Raw genomic sequence first — 22,392 nt, 5'->3', positions numbered from 1 at the left:
CAAATTAACTTTAAATTATTTTGAGTCACGTGCATGATCTTTGCATCAAAGTATTAAACTAACTCAAATATATATAAAAAAGTGAACTTATTTTGTTTTAAATTTTGATCGATCAAAAGTATAGATCTCTTTGTTGTGAATTCATTAATGTATCGTCATACAAATGAAAAAGGAGTTCAAAAACAAAGGAAATTTTGAAAAAAGTGTACAAAAAGGTTATTTTTATAAATGAAACTCAATTAACATAAAATCTATTTATAATTGAAATTTTTATGCATTGATGAAACTTAATTAACATAATATTCTTAAAAATAGTTACTGCTCATGACCATTTTCTAAATAAGATCTATACTCCATAAAAAATCTTACTTTCTTTTAGAAAACATATACATTTAATTAGACATAACATTATAATTATTTTAAAATTTAATTACAATAATATTATAATTAAATATATTTGGATGTGCTTATTTACAATATTAAAATTATAATTTATATTATTTATAATAGTTACATATGAAAGTTTAATGTGATATAATAATTTTATCAAAATTATTTACATCTCTAAATTGTGTTTACATTTTAATGTGATATTATATCTTAATTATTTATTATACAACTATTTATGAAAAAAACAGTTAATGTTTTGAAGAATGAAATTTAAATTAATAAAAAAATTATATAATAATTTAAACAAAGTAAGTCAATAGTTTTTGTAAATTCATAACAAAGTAAGTCAATAGTTTAATTATTGTAAATAATTTTAATAGTAATGTTAACTTTTTTTTATTTAATTACTAGAAATAATATGAATTATAATTTCAATATTATAGATAAACATTACAAATATATATCCAATTACAATATTATTGTAATTAAATTTTAAAATCATTATAATATAATCATGTCTAATTAAAATGCATATATTTTTTAAAATAAAAAAATCATTAATAAAATGAATTTTGTGATCCTCATCAAGAAATATGTTTATAATATATATTTTTGTTCAAATTATCTATATATATATATATATAAAGAGAACTATAATGACATATTAGAGAAACAAGACAAAAATAACCAAACAAGAATATATAAGCTCAAATTGCTGACATATTACCAAAATAAGTAATAGAGAGAATATGGAATATCTTGTTGACACATTTCACAAGCAATAGATATTAATGATATGGTAGTCTATACTCTGTATTGTTGACACATTACAAAAGAGGTAACTAGTACTGACACATTCCACAACTCATATATTAGATTTGGTAATTTGGATTCATATTGCTGACACATTTCAGCAATGGTACGTAGAAAATGTAGACTCATTTTTCTTACACTTTACAATAAAGATTTACTCATTCAATTTCAAAAGAAATATCAATGATAAGTTGTAATCAAGACTTACATTGCTCACAAATTACAAATAAGTAAAGAATATACATTCCGATTATGACACATTCCTAAAAAGTGCACCTATGAAACTTTACTAATAGAGATCCTTTAAGCAATGAAACAACAACAGTAACAATAAAAATATATATTATGTGTCTCTCCAATAAAACAAAAACCATTAGTTTCAAACATCTCACATTTAAATTTGTTTCAATAAAAAAGTTGTAAACAAGTCTAAATAATTAACTTAATTATGATATATAGTAATATTTATTAAAATAAGACTTTTATCAAAAAAACAAAAAGGTATTCCTCCTTAAAATTACTTGAAACAACTCCTAGATATTTTGGAAACACAGGTCCAAATAGTCCAGTGTCGGTTTGAGAAGAAAACATTGAAACACGTCTTCTGACTGAAACTTTATTTTATTAAAAAAATGAGAAATTGCAGGCTCAGAAATTTGATGTCTTTCCACTAGTTAATTATTATTGTTATAAATTTATAATTGTTATTTAACTTTCCACAAATGTGTTCTGAAAAGCATAAATTTGACCTAATCTCGTAAAAAGTCAGTCAACCTTTATAATCAACCACTTGGTTAATAAAGTTATAATTGTGTGGACACCGTACAACAACTAAACCAACTAAGCCAAATTAATGAAACATTATTGAGAGGTAAACAGCCTAAGCCCATGGTTTTCTATATATATGACAATAGGTCCTATGATGTTATTATAGATAGAAAAAGATAGAAAAAACTGAGCGTACTAAGATGCAATCTCAAAGTAAAAGTAATTCCTTGAATATTGACAAAAGAGGAAAGTGATATGAGATTTTTGCATTGTTCTGCTACGGAAACATATAGCGTTAGTAGTACACAGTGAGATGCTACTACCAAAAGGTTGAGAATACTACATATATTGAAAAAACTAAAGCAAACTAAAATGGTGTTGGACCCAAGTACTCTATGCCATCCATTTCTGAGTTCTCTGGCATTTCAATTTCTTCCAACCATGCGTAACTATCCTTGTCCTTTTCTTCTTTCCCCTCACCAATCCTTTTTTCTGCAGAGTAAAATCATTCATGGTCAGAGACAAGAAAATAAGGTGTCATTCAACATGCTCAGAATCTGTAATGAAATCGACAAAACCTCATACCAAGATTTCCTCCTGCTTTCAATGTTCAAAAAACAAGATTTCATGAAATTTACTCATTTTTAAGAGGACAAGTATTCAAAGCACACTGATGTAACATCTCATTACAACTGGGTTTCTTCAAGTTAACTTGTATTGATCTTCAATGCAAGAAGAAATCCAATTATAATGAGAAAATAACATGAAAGAACTACGTAGTTTTGTCATTCCTTGAAACAATATAAATGTGTTTGGAAAGAGATACTCACTTGGGAAAACAGTACAAGGATGATCTTTGTAGTAGGAACAGTCGCGGCCATCTTCTTTGGAATAAGGAGGACCAATGACATCAAGAACAGCACAAGGGGTTATGGCTTTGAATTCATGGATGTTACCTCCTGTGGTTGGATACAGTACAGAAGTGTCACAAGATGATGTGAACACCTTATCAGCTTTCAACTTCGCCATTCTCACTGAAAAAAAAAATTCATCTATGTGCATAAGCTTTCAAAGAAAGTTTGTTGGAAGTATCACGAGATAAAATCAATTTATAAATGATAAAAACTTTATCATTGATTTTATAAAATTAAATTAGAATTATAGTACATTTCTTCTTAACCCTTGAATTCAATGATAACTAAGAGAAATAACTCACATTGAGATGGTTGTTGCATGAGGTTGTCATTAGAGAGCTCTGGGTCAATCCAATCGTAGGACTTGATGTGCATTAGTCCTAACAGAAGCTTGCTGAAAACAGTCATGTCTGGGTGGTTATGGAGAGGGATGATTCCTCCTTCAGGTATGAAAAAGATGCAGAGCTGCACAAAAATGCAAAGTGTTACCATAATTACTTAAGCACACAAGCTAGCTATAGAAGCAATTTCTTTTGTGTGAGTGTCGTTGATCAGAGAGCAATGAGAATGAAACACTTACTGAGAATTTGTCACACTTGTACACGGTTGTGTAAGTGACCCTTTGATTCTCTCTCACTGCATTTCCAGGCTTGAAGAACTGCAGATCTTTATTTAGCCCAACATCTTCTGGTTTCATGTTATCTGAAACATATTAAAAAATCAGAACATGTCAAAATGAATATACATTCAGGAATTGATACCAAAAACCAATGCCCAGATTCTAAAAGACAATAAATTGCAAATCCAGAATACATATACATCACAATCTACATGAGAAATGTTGATGCATGTCATAGTTTTCTTCATCTTTAGCTATATCATTGTTTTCTGAGTTGGAATGAAACAAAATGTTATATAAATGACATGAATAACACAAAATAAAACACAGTTCTGCATTCTTAAGAAAACGAATCTGTTAATTGAGCAAAAATTGTTTGTAATTTTGTGTAATATTGAAACTAAAGATCAAAGCCTCTACCATAGATTTTCATAACTATGATAGACTAAACATGCAAAATTCAGACAGACTCCAGAACATGACAACATGCGAAAAAAAGAATAGATCAAAACCCAACAAGTATTATTATAATTAACATCATACCAAGTATCTGACTCAATCTCTGAACATCTTGTGGAGAAGGAACAGTGGCAGGACCTTTGAAAGCTTCTGTGCATGAATGAAACAGCTGCTGAAGTGTGTTTGAAACAGTCATGTCGGACCTCCTAATCCTGCGAAGAAGCTGTTTCCTTTTTTTGCCAATGCCTTTTCTCACATAACCAACCTTGTTCCCACGTCCAACTCTCTCTCCACCGTTATCCACCAAACTTCCTTCCATTATATAAAGAACCAACTCTTACTTATAACTCTTTCAGATTCTCAAGAATGGTTTTTGAAGAATTGAGAAAGTTGAAAAGGAAATGAAACAGTTGTATGGTTTGACCTGAAGGAGAAGATGATTGATAGGTTGATATTGGCAATAAATAAACAGTGAAAAGTGCATGAGGAAGAGAAACTGAGGATGAAATTTAAGATATTTAGTACATGATAAAGAGAGAGAAGATCAAGATTCCAAAACTAGGGGCATATAAAACGGTATTGTGTTACTGTTTTGTTTTTAAACCAAAAGAAAAAAAAATAAAAAATAAAATAAAAGAAGGGTTTGATCTTTAGTTTCAATCACACCCCCATAGATTGTTTCGAAACTGGCGGTTAAGCGACCCCTGTTTTGTAGGTCACGACTGTGACTACATAAGGAAATTACGATAATCTCCATTTTTTTGCTTTATCTGTTATTAAGGATAAAAACATAGATTTTAACTTTATCCTAATCTAAGTTAAGTTTTATGTTTCTTTTTCAATAATCATTATTTTGTACAGGCAGGGATTAATTTGGTTTTATAACCTTATTTATTAAATAATTACACCATAAATGGTAATTATGAATGAAAATTAAATTAGTATTTGACTTTAACAGGATTATTATTAATAAAAATATTATGATTTTAATAAAATTTAGAATAATCTTTACAAGTTATATAAAAATTATTTTATATGATATATTTGTTTAAGTATATGTGTGTTTTATTTCAAAACATAGAAGAACATTTTTGAAATATAAAAACCTGCATGGTATAAGCTGTGAAGGGTACATGGTAAATGAATAATTGTTGTGCATGACAACAAAATACACTTGGGATATTGAAAATGAGAAAGAAAAAAAAGTGAAAATAAGTCTCAAGTGTTTCAAACATAGTTTCATGAAACATAGATACTACCCGTGCACTCTTGTTTCTAAGTACACAATGACACTGGAATAAATGTATGACAACTTACTTTTTTTTTTATTTTTTTTATTTTCATGTATATTCTTTGAATCTCTTCCTAGGTATGTTTCATGACTTAAACTTGTTCAAAAGTATTTAAGAATACACAATTTTTTAATTTTTTAATATGTTTGTTTTATTGATTAATTTATTGAAACTTATAAAATTTAAAAGAATCACGAAAGATTTTAAAAATTATTTTTTATAAATTTTATAACTAAGAGACAAGGAATAGCAAAAAAGTCATCTTTAACATTTATTTCGCCTGTGATATTTTCGAATATCAAGACTAATGTTGCAGACGATGAATTTGGAAGCATGATACGTGTAAACGATCTTTTGCTGAGTCTGCGTTGTAATTGTAAATTTGTAACCATAAAATTCGAACAAAACAAAAGTGTACAGTCAAAATCAGATGAAATACTGCAAATCTTATCTTTTCTGAGTCGATGATGAGGACAACTTTGAAAGTTGTGATCAAACGTGAAAACGATAAAGAGAGTCAAATTCATTTATGAACAGGTTTTCAAAATTATGAACAGTTTTTCAAAATTTATAAACCAATATTTTTTTATCTCATGTTTGTCTGTCCGAAAGTAATTATCATTGATCCAGATAGATTAAAAACATAAATAACCATATTATTTTCTTCATACAAATATACAAATACACATTGATATATTTCTATAAACAATATAGCTTGAAGAAGATAGTGTGTAAGTAAAATTTATTAAATTTCAAACAGCGAGAAATTCAAATTATAAAATAATATATCAATAGCACTATATTTTACTTATATGGAAAATATTTTTTAATTGTATATAATGCATTTGATAATTCAATAAATTAAGAATACAAATAAAAACAATTATTAATATGATCTCAACATTTTATGTGAACAAACTAATATAACTATTTAATATATATATATATATAACTATTTCCTACTATTATTAAGTTCTTAACATTTTTTAATATATAATTTTATTACAAGTTTAAAAATTTAGAAAATAAAGTATTAGGACTTAAGCGCTTAAAAATTATAATAAAATTTCATAAATACATCCATTATTTGAAACATTTGTTATTTTTCTAAAATTTATTCTCTAAGTTCTCTCTATCTTTTTTAAGATTTCTCCTCAGACATTTATTCGATTAGGAGATCACAACATTGAATTTTCCATTTTCTACTAATCAGTCTTTTCTATAGATAAGTCACTTTCTATTTTTTTTCTTTAGTTTTAGTTTAAGACGCATCATAAAGGATTCTTCGCATATGTCACTTGATCTCTTTATCTAGTTCATTGTCGACCAATAGTCCTAACGACATATTTCTTTGATCTATGAGAATTGTTTGAGGTTCTTTAGGGTCATTTGGTCTAACCGGTAAGAAAAGCTAATATTGTCCTTAATTTTGTGTTATGATGCTTGAGTTTATGTTTGCTATGTCGTCAAGAGTAATATTATTTTGATTTGGTTATAATTGAAATTATTAGTTTAGTGTTAATTGTATTTTGATGAGTGCGTTTGGTTATTTGATGCAAGATGATATTGATAATTTTGATTTGGACTTGAATGAGTTTGTGAATGTTGTTGTTATGAAATATAAATGGTATAAAATTGATGTAGTATTGGAAAGTAAAGAGTAGGCTGAGTTATAAGCTGGTTTTTGGTCTAAAATAAGAGGTTTTGATAGGTGAGAAATTGAGGTAATGATCAAATGGGGAAAACTGTGTTTTTGGATTTGTTTTATGTCATTTGAAACTTGTTTAAGCTTTTAGTTAAGTGAAATATGATGGAGAACTGGTTGGTAATTGTTAGGTTGAGTTTGGATGACTTGTTATTCATTTTGGGTGTTTTGACTAGTGAAATTCTAATTAGAGGGTTCTTGTCTTTAAAAAAAAACTTAAAACTTAAATTTTTTGTTGGGCGTCATGTACGCAGGTTTACTTTCTTTTGTTTTCTTATTTTTTGTTACTTATAATGATAATGTAAGGCTTGTTTAGTAACATCAATGGGATTTTTATGAGGTTTTATGCATGAAGTTATGTATGTTTTCAAGTATGGTTTGGGAGAGAATTCCAAGGAGGAGATTCTTGATGGTGGTTCTAAGTAGAGTGATATATTAATGTAGGAATATATTGTTAGAAGTTATCTTGACGTTCCAATAATGACTTCATCTCAGATAGAGAAAGTGATTATGTGGTGAAGAGTAGAAGGAAGTCCTAATCTATGGTGTGTTGTTCTTTGTCCATAGGTGGTAAACGGACTAGCCTTGTGTGGTAGCTTAGGGTGGACAAACTATTCTACCACTACAAATGCAGAAACTTGTCATAGTCTGACATCAATACATGTATCTGGATTGGTCGAGTCTGAAAATCATATGTATGTTGAGAACTGAATTGAATTGGAAATGCATTATAATGTATGATGTTTTATATTTGCATGAATGGATCTTTTATAATATTAGCTTACACTTCTTGTATGGTTGTTTATTTTCTATTTTATGTAAGCTTAGGCGAATGTCTGTCCGATTGATCCAACGCGAGATGAAGGTGAAGCAACCGCATAATTAGGTTTTCTTTAATCAGTATGAAACTTTTTCTTTAAAAATCTCTTGTTTCTTTTATAGTTATCCTTGTATAACATTTTATTTAATTTATGAGCTGAGCTTATTTTTTGATTTTGTTATTTGTAAAAGATTTACCTATAATGAATAAAATATATTTTCAAACGTTATGTAATTTGAACATTATAAAAATTAATGGAAAATATTTTATCTTATAAATTTTTAAAATTATATTTTTTATAACTTTAATATAAATATAAATTTTAATATTAATTTTTATTTTATAGTTATTATAATATTTATTTAATCAATGTTTGAACTTCTTTTAACAGTACATTTACTAAAAACAAAAAATTTATCTCTTGCATTTATTACACTATCAAATTTAATATATTTCTTAAACTTTATATCCAATAATTAAATAAATATTAATTTTTGCAAACTTAAAGTGTTCTTCTATTTTAGATTTTAATGGAGTAAATTAAGTTTAAAATATTGTAATAGTAAAAATTAAAACTTAAATTCATACTGTCACTTTAACGTATTAATTTGATTTAACTTGTTATATAAATGATAGAATCATTTGGAGTAGAATTATAAATAGAAAGGAGCGCACAATCAGGCAAAAATATATTATATTATTATCAACTAAAAACGTAAAATTGTTCATGATAAGAAGTTCTACGAAATCAACCGATCAAAGAGATAAATGGAGTAAGTTCTTGTTTTACTCATTTTTAAGTTAGTTTTAGGGTAGTACATGCAATTCAATATTGTTCTTAATGAATTTCTACTATTCTATGATTATTATGTCATGTTTTGATTTGAATGTGAGGTTTTGATTTGGTTGGTTATGTGATCTTATTGTTATAGAGCTCTAGAGAGCTACTATGTGAGAAAAAAAAGGGTTTGTCTCATGTGAAAGAATCTAATTTTTAACTAATTACTTGTTTAATTTCAATTGATTGTTGTGTGATTAAGATTGAAATTTTATGACAATTTGATATGTTTGTTTATTGATAACTAAGTAAAGGAAATAAGATAGTGGAATTCAAATGTAAGTTTTGTGTTTGCTATGAAATTAAAGGATTGGTATGTATGCATTATTGTATATGGATTGAGTAATGAAATTGTGAAATTGATGTGATTAACTGAGATAAATTTTCTTAATGTGATTCTTGGTGTGTTTGAGACTTGTAAGAAGAATTGAGATGAATTTTGGTATGTTAGGAACATGCAAATTTCAGGGTTTGAGCTTTTGTGTTATGGAGACTTGTTGAGCGAGCCCTTCTCTCGTTGGACGAATGTCAAAATTGAGTTTGGTAAAGAATCAAGGGAGGCCTCCCTCTGTCTCATTGAAGCAAAAGCCAAAATCGAGTTTGGCAAAGAGCTAAAGGAGAGAGACTCGTTGAGGGAGTTTAACCTAGCTGAGCAAATTATCATGTAATTTGTTCTAGTGTTAGATTTGCTAGACGAGATACCCATTCATGTAGTGATTAGACCTTCAAGGATTGCTCATTGAACGAGTATATGATCTAGCTGAGCGAGTTTGTCATAGTTTAGGTAACTTATTTTTTGAGGAAATTTAGAGGAAAATTGAGAATGAGGATATTGTTATTACAAAAAGGTGAATTTGAAAAATACATGAATGTATGGTTAGGATGTTATGATTGTTGGTATGACAATGTTCTTCCTAAGAAGGAAGGTGTGACAAGTTAGTTTAGTGGTATGCATTGACTATGGATGCTCAGGACACTCATTTTGAAGTTATCCTTAACTTTATTAGATTCAAAAACTCATATAGAGAATGGGATCTAGGTGGTAAAGAGTGAAGGAGATTTCTATAAGAGGACCCCTTTTCTGTTAAACTATAGAGGACTAACTTAGTCATGAGGAAAGGAAACCACGTACCACTATTGGTTTGTAACACTTGAGAATTTCATATTGGTGACAAATGCAAAATTTCTAGAGTTCAAGTCAATACATAAATCTGGATAATTTTGATTTATCTTATGCATAGATGTTGTTTAAATACTTTATGTTAGCTGAAATGGTAAATTTTGTTTGTTGGATTTCTATTTTATTTTATGTTTGTATGCCAGTTTAGTTTATGTTAAGATTACTCAAAGTTATTATTAACTTATCTTCTTTTTATTGTCTGTTTGTTTTCTTTTACAATGATCATTGTTGTAGCATGACTAGATGGTGTTATAGATGGTGGAGAGAATAGGCCATAAGTGTCTAATATACCCTAAAATTCACATAAAAATAGACACTTATGAAGTTTAATTTGATTGTATTTAATAACAACACAATCCTTTTTAGTTTAAAATGTAGAATGAGGTATCAAATAATTGAGTTATATGAAATCTAATGTTATCTTGCTATTTTGCAGTAAAAAGAAAAAATGACAAAAAGGCAACTGAGATGCAAGAATTGGTGGAGCCACAGAAAAAAATGTCAAGACATAACTTGCATCATTGGCTGAGCATAACAAATCACAGTTCCCAAAGAAAAAATCCTTGTGCACAAGGAAAACTAGATCATCAAAGCATGAGTCTGAGCCAACAAAGAAAACCCACACATGATTAAACCCCTATGACTAAGTGTAAAAGATGGGGTTGGACACTGACCAAAATTTTCTATAAAAGCAATACTCTACCTTTGGTTTATAAATTTAGAAATAACTAGAATTAGTCATTTTCTTCTTTGTAATTCTTATGTTAACTATAGGAAGAGCTTGCAACTCTTATGTTGTGTTCACTTAAACAAAATTTACTGTTCAGACGTGATTGAGAGCAAAGAAATGAAGTGATTTCTGTGTTCACTTGAGAAGAAATGGAAGGAACGGTTTGAAAAAATTTGCGGGATGCATCATTTTTTTATCACCTGTGAAAGTGAAGAGATTTGGAGGGATTGGTTGTGAAAAGTCTCATTTACCCTCTGCGTAATTTATGATTCTAGTTCCAATTATCACATATATTATGTTCTAATTACAAAGAACTCAGCCCAAGATTTTGATTAATAATAAAAACATGAGAAGAGCAGTGATTTATATGGTCATTATAGACTTACAATGAAGAACAAACTGGTTGAAAGATGAAGATGACTTTTGAAGCTGAAGAAGATGAATAACAATGATTTGTTGGAGGCGTATTCGGTTCCCAGACCACCCGTATTCGGTTTTAGGCGTATGAGGAATTTATATGGAACCTGTATTCGGTTCCTACGTTCTTTTATTTGGTTCCAAACATTATGTATTTGGTTCCCAAAATATGGTATTCGGTTCCAGCATGATGGGTTAAGTGAGAGCACCGAAGGTGGTGGCAAGAAGGAAGCGGAGGACGCGCTTTGGAAGAAGCGTGGGTCGTAAAAGGGCTACTGAGGGTTGTGATGGTGCTGCTGTTGTGGTGATGGGTTGAAGGGGTGGTGAATCGAGAAACCAGTGGTTGTTGTTGGTGTTGAGCCATGTAGAATGGGGTCAATTAACATGGTAAAGTTGTGGTCGAAACTTGTCCACGTGTTTGGTCAGGTTTGTCAGCAGTGACTTCATTTCCAGCGAGGAGTATTATTGATGAGTTCCATTCTGAAGGTTTTTGTAAGTGGAGTATTGCAGTGTAAAAATGGTAGAGAAAAGTGAGATTGGGTTTCAAATTTTTGAAATATCCAAGAGCCTAATTTGCAGGGTTTGGCTAAGTACTAATAATAATAATAATAATAATAATAATAATAATAATAATAATAATAATAATAATAATAATAATAATAATAATAATAATAATCCTTATAATAATAATAATGATGATAATAATAATAATAATAAATAATGATAATAACAAATAATAATAATAATAACTAATAAAAAAATAATAGTAATAATAATAATAACAAATAATAATAATAACAAAGAATAATAATAATAACAAAAAAAATAATAGCAATAATAATAATAATAAATAATGATAATAATAATAAAAATAATAATAAAACAAATTCATTTTACTAAATTATAATTTTTTTACTTTTTAAAAATTAATTTTAATAATTATTTTTAATTTTTTAGTCTTTATAAACATTTTTACAATTAAATATAACATTAACAGTTATCATTTTATATTACTTTAACAACTAGTGACATTTTGGTAATCTTTAATTTTTACTAATTAAACAAATTTTTTAAAACTGTCACATGAATCAAATTCTACACTAATTCTCACAAACATTATCTCTATATCCACTCTCAAATCCACTCAAATAAACACAAATATTTATTCTCAAATCTCCTCAATCACTCTCTCCAAATCATCTCCTCCAATCACTCCAAATGAACACAGTCTTAGAGTTTAAATTCAAATCATCATGGCTAAATCTTTTAGTAGGAGGTTGGATGTAATTAACTCCGATTCTCTCTCTATATATATATATAATGTGTGTAATAATGTAATTTTATCATGTTTTAGACTTTAGAGCCAAAATGTACTCATTTTTTATAAACTTTTGTATCAAAGTATATATCATGCATGTTTCTTGATTAGAGCTAGGTTAGTTTTGTATTTGGAATAACTTATAAAATATTATTAGATCTATATTTTTTTGGGCTATTACACTTTGATAATTATTTTTAATTTTTTAAATTCAAATATAATTAAAACTAAAATATAAAATATATATTCTAAATAAAAAGATAATTTTTATACATGCTTACGATCTATAAGAGTCATTTTGTTAAATTTTAATTTAAAAAATAGTAAAATCATGATAAATGAAGGAACTAACGTTCATCTAGATTCAATATACAAATTTGAAACGTTTTACTTTTAAAAACTTATAGTATAAACATATTAGAAATATTTTGAAATAAAAATTGTTTAAAAATTTTATAAAAGATTTATTTATCATTTATAATATAATAAATAAATATAAATATTTCTATACACTATCATTAATTTTATATGCATAAATTAATATTTCAGTGCAAAGTGAGAACAAATATTTAAATTGCTTTGATCTTGGGGTGATGTTATTTTATAATAACATTGTTTTCATAATTTAAATGTGGTGTTTATTGTCAAGGTTAACTAAACAATTTGGAGTGTCAACTAGACAACATTAAATACTTAATTCTACAAATAAAATTAACTACATTCAGATACATTTGCATAACCATGTAAATTCCCAAGTGTTTTTTCCTATTCTTAACAAATAATTATGCGAACAAATTGAGAAGCAAATCTCACGACATATGCACCTTTAAAGCTTGCCAATGTGATAGATAATAACTATCGTCGTAATGGTCTCTGCAAAAACAAATATTCATTGCATGAAAACCATTTCCTTTTAAATGAAGATAATGCATGTGATGTTCATTTTTTAATTCATAAAAAAAAAACCTTCACATAAATTTCTTTATCATCTGAAGCATAAACAAAAACTATATAATGAATGCAAGGGAAACGTACTCTGGGAGCATTGTTGACAACTTGGGGTCTTCTATCAGAAACTCTCTCAGGGTCTGGTATCAACTCTGGACTATCATGCGTATAAAATGCTTGTAAAGCTCTTCCAATAAATGGACGAACAATATTCACTTCCATTGCAGACAAATTTTTTATCTGCAGTATGCACAGAATTATGAGGTGCTCGTCAAAGACATAAATAGACATGTAATGAGACTAACGGCCTATTTTCTCCAACTATATTTTCTTTACCTTATCTAAACAGTAAAAGCTTCAAAGAGAGGAATAATGACATAGGCATCCAATTCTCAAAGCAATTATTAAAAATGAAGTGTAACAAAACCAACATCCCAAACCTTCTTCACTCCTAATCTCAATAATTGTATAATTGAGTTTCTATAGTCGAATGCAAGTATTCGATATGAGCTATGTCCTGTGGTATAAAGGTAAAATTGTCTTCTTTGGCGACTTTTAAATTTACAAATGTCAGGACATGATGCAAGACATAAGCATAAAAAAAGTAGACTTCAGATTCAAACTACAAAACATATCCTGGATTCAGAAGATTTTATTGTCGGACTGCGCAATTGCTAAAGAATTTGTTATATTCAAATCTTTCACTTGTTTTCCCTTAAATTTAGCTATATGGAGACCCTATTTATAACAACATTGGCAGCGGAAGCACAAATGAGATGAGAAGATCTTATAACTTGTGGGTCAACTACTTTTATAGAGAATGGTTGTATTACCTTCCAACAAGGACTTGTGAAAGTTTAAATTTAAATGAGAGGAAGCATATATATGATTGTATGTTAGAAAAATCCTATTTAATAGAAAATCACTGATACATCAGTACATATAATCAAATCCTTGCTAAAAAAGCATGATCCTGCTATAAATATTACCTTAACAGCAATTGTACGACCATTAAATTCTTCCAAGTTGGTTTCAACTTTATGAAACCTTACATTTCTTATATCTTCTATTAAGGATCTCACCATATATAAATCGGGAATGTTATCACGTGCCCTGAAAATTTAATGAAGAAAAGGTAAGCTGGAATAGTAAAATAACAGCATCTAACAGAACCAAGATTAGTGTCCCTAAACTTACTGATCAAAAAGAAGTCTTGAGATTTCCACATAATGAAATGGCAATTGATCTGACATCTCTTGAGAGTCTCGCTCTTCCTCCAAAACTTTACTCAACTTCTCTAGTCACAAACAAATGTATTGGATTGGAAAATATTAGATCTATATTTCTTGCATCATTTACTGTTTAACCAGAACACAACTATAATATTCACATGATTTTTTTAACCTACACAAAAAAAGAAGAAGCAGTACTATGTCCTCTACATATTGATTAACCAGTATGAGAAAGGAAAAATAAAAAAAAAGAAATCATTCTGATAGGACCTTGAGAGTTTATGTAAGGATAAAGGAAATAAAAAACAGGACATAGTTGTTAGGACGGTGAGGAGGGCAGTTAGGCAGTTGGTTGTTATGTGTTTCATGTAAGGGGTTGGCTATATAAGGGGGGAGGAGTGTCTTAGACAGGACGCATCTGTTTTGTATCTTTGTTTTGACAGGAGTATTACATCCTGTGTGAGGGGAGAAATACTCCCTTGGATGCTTACAGACATCATTCTTTGTTACAAGAATAATAATACAGTTTGTTCCCTTGTGAGATTGAGTGTTGTGTGTTGGTGTGCTAACATGAGTGTGTTGTGAAACCTATCAATTGGTCCAACCTGCCGGATCACAAAAAAAGGAGGAACATGGAGGGGAGAATCAGTACATTGGAGAGGCCGGTCAGCGAACAAGGGAGAGCCATAGATAATCTCAAGGAAGATACCAGGGAAAATGATAAAGAACTTAAAAATATGATAAAAGTTCTTATGCTGAAATCAAAGAACCAGGATAGGAGTTCTGAGGGCAGTCAAGGGTCAGTTAATGGGGAAAGAATAGGAAGGAAGGAAGAACCTGAAGAGGATATGGAGGAAGAAAAGGGGGAAATACAAAAGGGTTGGATGAAAAGAGTAGAATTACCTACCTTTGAGGGGAGTAGATCCGGTGGGGTGGATATCAAGAGCTGAAAAGTTCTTTGAAGTGCAAAATGTTTCAGCCAGGGAGAAGATGAGACTGGCCTTCATTAGCATTAAGGGGAGAGCCAATCATTGGTTCAGATTTTGGAAAAAGAAGACCAAGAACCCTTCTTGGGAGGAACTGACAGAAGCCTTGATTAGGAGGTTTGGAGGAAGAGACAAATGATCTGTTTTTGAAAAGCTGGCTGCTATAAGACAAAGGGGGGGGCAGAGGAAGAATACATCTAGGAATTTGAAATGTTAGTATCTCAAACCACTAAGTTGCTAGAGGAACAATTACTGGGTACTTCTTTGCGGGTTTGCAGAATGATATTAGGAGCCAAATCAGGCCCCATAATCCTAGGGAGTTGTTAAGGGCTATGGAGATAGCCAAGGATGGGGAGGAGTGGCTAATAGAAAGTCAATCTTCTGGAAGGTATCAAGGAGGAATTGGTGTCATTTCCAGAACCGAAACGTTTAAAGGGGCCAAAAGTGGTCAGGGTATCTTTAGCTACATAAGCACCGAAGGAAAGATGGGGCCAACACCATAGTGGGTTCCAAGATTGGAGGGAACACTGCAAGAGAAAATAGGAACAAGGGATAAGGAATCTGCCTTACCCAGAATATATCCAAAGAAGAGAAGGGAGACGTTTCCACTATAGGGGCCCCTACAGCTCAGGCCATAGGCATCCACAAAAAAAAATGAAGATACTGATCATGGTTGAAGATGAGGAGGAAGGTGAAGGGGAAGAGGAGGAAGAAATGAAGTAGAGGCAAATGGAACTCTCGGTTTTTTCAGCAGGGGGCTTGACACAATCCAATACTATGAAATTACAAGGATGGGTGAAAGGGAAACAAGTACTAGTGTTAATTGATAGTAGTGGCAACCGCAATTTTATTTCGGCTAAACTAGTGGCCGAATTAGGCCTGGTAGTAGAGGAAACCCCTCCCTACAAAGTCTGCTTGGGTGATGGACATAAGAAGACAACTAGTAGATGTTGTCGCGACATCCCTTTATTGATGGAAGGTTTGGAGGTGAAGAAGAGATTCCACTTGTTTGAGCTGGAAGGTGTGGATCTAATTCTGGGAGTAACATGGCTGGCCTTACTAGGGGAAGTTAAGATCAACTGGAAAAACTTAACTGAGTTTTGGTTAGGGCGAAAGGGAGGTGCTGATTAGAGGAGACCCCACACTGACCAAGAAAGTGGTGACACCTGAGGAGTTTGAGATAAGGACATAGTTGTTAGGAGGATTAGGAGGGCAGTTAGGCGGTTGGCTATTATGTGTTTTGTGTAAGGGTTTGGCTATATAAGGGGGGAGGAGTGACTTAGGCAGGACACTTCTGTTTTGTATCTTTGCTTTGACAGGAGTATTACATCCTGTGTGAGGCGAGAATTGCTCCCTTGGATGCTGTTCTTTTTTACAAGAATAATAATACAGTATGTTCCCTTGTGAGATTGAGTGTTGTGTGTGTTGGTGTGCTAACATGAGTGTGTCCTGGGTTTCTTGCTGCCAAGAAACCTACCACATTCACATTGATGAAATAATTAGTGACAAAACAAATGGTGGAAGATGATATGTTTAGATAGAAGAGAAAGCAAGAAAAAAATTAATGAATTTTGTGTGTTGTATAATATTTTATAATGCGTGAGAATTATTATATATAATAAATGAGAGATAAAAAAAATAAGCCATAAAATAATATCTAACCATATGAATTAGTAAGATATTTTTCTATAACATCCTATTTAATATAATCAAATCATGTCTTTCAAACGATAATTTAACACTTTCTCCAACTGAAAGGTATGTATTATGAATCAAGCATGTTAAAAACGGTCACATGTCACGAAGGGATCAGGAAAATGTACTCAGTCTGTGGTGGTTGTTGGCCAGAAATAGCTTACCGAAAGAAAAAATACTTAGACAAAACGTCAGTGGTGGATAGTACTTATCCGAAAACATTAGCAAACAATAACACTGGCTTACAAAAGAAACTCACTAGAAAAATGTGGGTTCTAAACAATTCTGGCCAGAGAAACATCCATGGTGAACAGTACCAACTGAAAACTTAGTTGATAGTATTAGCCAGAAAGATGTCTATAGCAAACAGTACTCAGCTCAGCAGGAAATGCGTGAGCAAACAGTACTTGTCGAGAAATCATCCATAATAAAAAATAACACTAGCCAGAAAGAAAGCTCACCAGAAAAGTTCAGTTATATCTTTATCATAATCAAATAACATTTCTAACACCATAAAGTGAATATCAAGAGTTAAAAGGACCCAAAATAGCATGACAAACAAACTTTCCGTTTTGATGAATACAGAATGAAACATAAAAAAAAAGAAAAAAAACTAGCATGAAGTACTTGAAACAAAAACACATTTGGAAAACATTCTTCAAATTTCTTTCGCAACAGCACCTCTAACCTATGAATATGTTCACAGTTAATGCATTATCGTTGTTATTGTTAGATTGTTGGGAGGAGTCTAGGGATGAGAGAAGGAGGAATAATAAAGAAAGGAAGCTCACCTACGGACATCCACTGGGGAGGCCGAATGGAGCACTTGCCTCTCTTCTTGAGAGCAATGGCCAACCACAGCGGTACTTGAGTAACAATCTGAGGCGTAAATGGGCCAAAATCTCCCTGTCATTGTTAATAAATAAGAAATGTAAAGTGTATAGATCTGCAAAATAGAACCAGTTTTGGGTGTTTGAATTCTTGCTTACACAAATGAAATTGAGAGGTCCCATTTTTAGATTGGGCACAATGTCCACGATCTCATCCTCAGCAATGAACTCAAGCTGAGTGCCAGACAAAATGATCATATATATTATGATTTTAAACAATGTAAACTAAAAAAAGATTTTCCAGCACAAATAGCATACCTCCTCTGCTGAAAACAGTGAAAGCTCATGGTTTGATTGGCCAGCCATCTTGTCTCTTTCAATTTGAACACCACCTAATGGATCTAATATATTTGTTTTACTTATATCCAGATGAAAATCTACAGACAAAAGACCCCTGTTAACAATCCAGCGTACTGCAAAATCAACAACTTCAGTAGTATATCATTATCTACTGCAAAATTGATTTAAAATAAACAGACGAACAAATGGGGCAGAATTTTAAGTACTGATGCACGCCCTTGACCTCATTATCAAAGTCTTTTTACCACAGAATTTGAGGCAGTGTTACGAAGTTGAGTTATGATCTGACTCCTTTTTTATAATCTTAACCTAAGGGTGAAAATTGCATTCTTTGGTTTTGTTTCCCAAATTCAAGCTTTTTTCGTGTTTTGCTTCTTTTTCTCCATCTCTTGTACTAGAAAGCTAAGAAACAAAACTTGAATTTGGAAAACAAAGCCAAAGAATACAATTCTCAACCTTAGATTAAGATTGTAAAAGTAGAGTTAGAACAAAACTCAACTAAAACTAAATCAAATAACCTCTTTTGTCCATCCTCCTATCATGTTTTCACACACTATCACATAGGTCTTAAAGCAGGACCAAAAACAAGATCAAGAGAACCTAACAAAATTATAATACATTGTGTTATGATATCCATAACTGTATATGAGAATGACTAAAATGGGCAAAAAGTATGAGAATATAATCGTGGATGAATGGGAAGAATGCATATGAAATTGCAAAAGAATTAAATAGCTTATTTTATTTTGTTGCAACTACATAATGAAAATTTGATAATTTTTAATTGTTTGGTGTCAATTGAATTAGAAGTGGATGACTAGATCGGATTAACAAGCCAACAAAAAGAACGTATAAAAGTGTGTAATAGGTACCCGGACTTTGTTATGTCCCCAAAGAATTCCAAGGGATGATCTTGTAAAGAGACCAGACAGTTTGGTCTACCCAGAAAGTATAACAAGCACACACAACACCAGTTCTTTTGAGATAACCTGTCTCTCACTTCCCTTTTGTCTAAACAACACTGAAAACACTGAAGAAAACAACCCTGTCCAAACTATATATAATAGTTTGTTTACAATAGCTTAACCCCCAGACAGTTATAACTGTCTATCCCCCTTATTTCTTCTTACATAAACCTTCCCCCTAAACCTATCAATACCCCCTCCATGAAATTTCACCTTGTCCTCAAGGTGAAAAGTAGGAAATTCCGTATTGATGGTTGTAGCATCTTTCCAACTGTTTTCAATGGATGGAAGATGTTACCATTTAAGTAAAACTTTCAAATCTCCCGTTGGAGAAGTGCAAACGTCGAGCAGCTCCACTAGATAGACCACTAGACTAGATAGACCACTAACATCAAATCTTTCGTAAGTGTAGGTGGAAGGGGTTGAACTGGAGTGGTTGGTTGAACAGCACACTTGAAGAGGGAGACACGAAAGACCGGGTAAATTCTGCTGTGCACAGGGAGATCCAGTTTATAAGCTACAACCCGTATGTGTTCCTTGACTGTATAAGGACAATAAAATTTGGGCCTGAGCTTCTCATTTGGTCTGTGAGCCAACGATTTCAGACAATAGGGTTGCAACTTAAGGTACACTAAATCACCTACTTGGAACCCCACCTCTCTCCTATGTTTATTTGCCTGCTCCTTATTCTGTTAAAGGAGTTAGGGACAGGAAGGTGAAACCAGCATGGAGTATGCAGCTGTGATAAACTTTTGCTTTGAAAAACAAAACCTATGCAACAGGCCTGCACTATACAACCACTGTTGGATTTCTCAACAGGGACTGAAATTTATAGTTGCTTCTATCTATGTTCAGGATAAATTCCACAATTGAAAGTTACTGAATCCTGAATTTCAATACATCTTATGCTTAGGTTTCAATGTAAGCAAAAGTCAAAATAATTAGCTTATACCAAACCCTCTAAGAAAGAAAATCTACTATAATAATCAGCAATCTTTACACAACAACAGAAAGGGACTTCAAACCTTGATAGTTCACCAGAGCGAGAAAGAAAACAAATAATAGAACAATACAAAGCTCCAATCTAAGCCCCCTAATAATTTCAGCCAGCTGTAACCGGTTAATAGAGTTTGCATCAAAAACAGAAGGATCAAATTTATGAGCAACAATACTTATAAAATAAGAATAGCTATAGTAGTGTAATGCAAATAAATGGAAGATCCTATTTATATAGTAGTGAGGTTGGTTCGATTCAAACATGGAAGATCCTATTTTTATAGAAAAAGGGGACTTCAATATTTCAAACCAAGTGACACTACAGTGAGGTTGGTTCATTTAAAAAATGAAATCTTTAAAAGTCATAATAGAAAAGAAAAAGGTTTGGCCAATTGAAAATTATCTGCTAGTAGAGATCATAAGTTTGAGAAAACCTAACCCAATGCAAACGATGAGTCAATGAGGAAACCCCAGAGGGCTAATCGAGGGAGATGGGAGGAGGGATGGACGGCGGCAGGTAGGAAGAGGGCAGCGGACGTTGGATGACGGCAAAAAATCTGTGACAATGGTGATAGAAGAAAATCTGAAAGGAGCCAATGAGGAAGTCCCAGAGAGCTAATAGAGGAAGATGGCAGGAGGAATGAGCGGCGGAGAGGAAGAGGGCATCTGTGACGGTGGTGATAGAAAAAAGAATTTAATTGAGAAAGACACGCAGTTAACATAATTAACCAATTAATCAGTTAACTGTGCTAAAATTATTAAGATTCAATTTGTTTAACTTGAACTATAAAATAATTTAATTAGTTTTTAGTATAATCAGTCTAGTTTTATTAAATATAATATAATGTAGTTTATTTCAGTTTGCTGAATTATGCTCAAGTCTAGAAGAAAGATACACGATTTTCTTTTTATTGGATTTTGATCTCAACTTTTGTTATTTTGAGTTTAAGGATTAAAATTATTTGTTCTCATATTTCATTTAAGAGTTGTTTTTGTTTAAAACGTCAAATATATAATCATTCAAATTGTTTAAAATCATAAAAATTATGTTTTGTACATGATTGTGCAACATACAAGAGAAGTCTCATATAATATTAATAGCCACCTAAATGATATCATTTGCCAAATACTCTATACATCTAGTGCAGCTTTTCTTACTCTGTTTGATAGCTTATGCATATTATAATTTCAGTATCATTACAGCAGTTGCAATTCAAAATAATAAAAGCATCAGATGATGAGAAGATGGTAAATTATAATACACGAGTGCAGTTCTGTAAGAATGAGTTAAACATAAACCTAAACATAATTAGTAAGATGATTTGATAGTTTATCCTAGTCAAGTTCTTTAGAATTAGTTCCCAAAGATGAGTAAGGCAAAAATCCAAGGACAAAAATTTCACTCTAGGATCAGTTTGATAAATTGAATAGAAAGGTAAGTTTAAAATTCATGAGTTACTTTTATAATTACCATCACAATATATAAATCATGTCTTAGCAATTAAATAAAAAACACAAATGATCGATCAATTGAATCAACATTACATGAGTACAACAATGACTGCAGAGCCTCAACTGTACAATTAAAATATGAGAGGCCATACCATGTATTACAAATACAAAACATTAATTCACGAACAACTAAATCTCAAATCTCTGAAAACAAAAAAATCATTCTACTTGTCATCATTAGCAAACAGTGACACTCTGTAGAGATACTGAAGAAGCAAATAGTCTACCAACCTCTGGTCTCTGGTTAGCCACCGCACAACGAGATAACTACGATAACGGTGCTGAAGGGATCCCTGATTTGAGTGTATGGATGAGCCAGGGTTGAACACAAACTAAACGCGGGATAGAGAAAATAGGATTGAGAGGAAATTACTGAAATGTTGTCACTCTATTTTGGAGGGAAAACAAAACATAATTCAGAGAAAGGAGGGAAAAGCTTTTTAGGTTTGGCGAATTTTAGTTCCAGCTTCTTATTTTCCTTTCATTGTTTTGGTTTGAATAAATTATATTTATCTGAGTGACTGATGTATCAACACTTTTATTTTAAATATGTAATTATTTTGGTTTAAATAAATTTATAAATCATAACCAAAACATAAATATGA

At 31.1% G+C, this 22,392-nt stretch overlaps 2 protein-coding genes across 3 annotated transcripts; both read right to left on the bottom strand.

Annotated features, from left to right (window-relative positions):
* Positions 1 to 2,179: 2,179 nt before the first annotated feature.
* Positions 2,180 to 4,519, bottom strand: LOC124839183 (plant cysteine oxidase 2-like). The gene is made up of 5 exons (XM_047314926.2): positions 4,048 to 4,519; positions 3,466 to 3,587; positions 3,188 to 3,350; positions 2,802 to 3,005; positions 2,180 to 2,463 (listed from the first exon to the last, which is right to left on the bottom strand). Exons 1-5 carry the CDS (start codon positions 4,280 to 4,282, stop codon positions 2,339 to 2,341), a joined length of 849 nt encoding a protein of 282 aa, XP_047170882.1. The 5' UTR covers positions 4,283 to 4,519; the 3' UTR covers positions 2,180 to 2,338.
* Positions 4,520 to 12,939: 8,420 nt separating this feature from the next.
* On the bottom strand, positions 12,940 to 22,180 carry PSF2. Of its 2 annotated transcripts, XM_088091925.1 has the most exons (9): positions 22,019 to 22,179; positions 20,715 to 20,941; positions 18,273 to 18,391; positions 18,114 to 18,188; positions 17,916 to 18,030; positions 14,409 to 14,508; positions 14,201 to 14,324; positions 13,299 to 13,451; positions 12,940 to 13,136 (listed from the first exon to the last, which is right to left on the bottom strand). In XM_088091925.1, exons 3-9 carry the CDS (start codon positions 18,318 to 18,320, stop codon positions 13,119 to 13,121), a joined length of 633 nt encoding a protein of 210 aa, XP_087948051.1. In that variant the 5' UTR covers positions 18,321 to 18,391; positions 20,715 to 20,941; positions 22,019 to 22,179; the 3' UTR covers positions 12,940 to 13,118. The 2 variants fall into 2 exon arrangements, with proteins under 2 accessions (XP_087948051.1, XP_047170880.1); XM_047314924.2 differs by lacking the exon at positions 20,715 to 20,941 and having other exon boundaries at positions 22,019 to 22,180.
* Positions 22,181 to 22,392: the final 212 nt, after the last annotated feature.

The sequence above is a fragment of the Vigna umbellata genome, chromosome 5 (genome assembly GCF_029865625.1).
Source record: "Vigna umbellata cultivar VRB3 chromosome 5, Vumbellata_1.0, whole genome shotgun sequence".
NCBI classification, from domain to species: Eukaryota; Viridiplantae; Streptophyta; class Magnoliopsida; order Fabales; family Fabaceae; genus Vigna; species Vigna umbellata.
This window is presented reverse-complemented; position numbering and strand designations above follow the sequence as displayed.

Excerpts from the sequence above, each read along its gene's own strand:
- LOC124839183 (XM_047314926.2), bottom strand. The coding sequence starts at position 4,282 with ATGGAAGGAAGTTTGGTGGATAACGGTGGAGAGAGAGTTGGACGTGGG. Across the intron at positions 3,351-3,465 it reads ACAAGTGTGACAAATTCTCA|CTCTGCATCTTTTTCATACC; the intron begins GTAAGTGTTTCA and ends ATTTTTGTGCAG. Across the intron at positions 3,006-3,187 it reads CATGCAACAACCATCTCAAT|TGAGAATGGCGAAGTTGAAA; the intron begins GTGAGTTATTTC and ends TTTTTTTTTCAG.
- PSF2 (XM_047314924.2), bottom strand. The coding sequence starts at position 18,320 with ATGGCTGGCCAATCAAACCATGAGCTTTCACTGTTTTCAGCAGAGGAG. Across the intron at positions 18,189-18,272 it reads CACTGTTTTCAGCAGAGGAG|CTTGAGTTCATTGCTGAGGA; the intron begins GTATGCTATTTG and ends TCTGGCACTCAG. Across the intron at positions 13,452-14,200 it reads GTCGTACAATTGCTGTTAAG|ATAAAAAATTTGTCTGCAAT; the intron begins GTAATATTTATA and ends TGCATACTGCAG.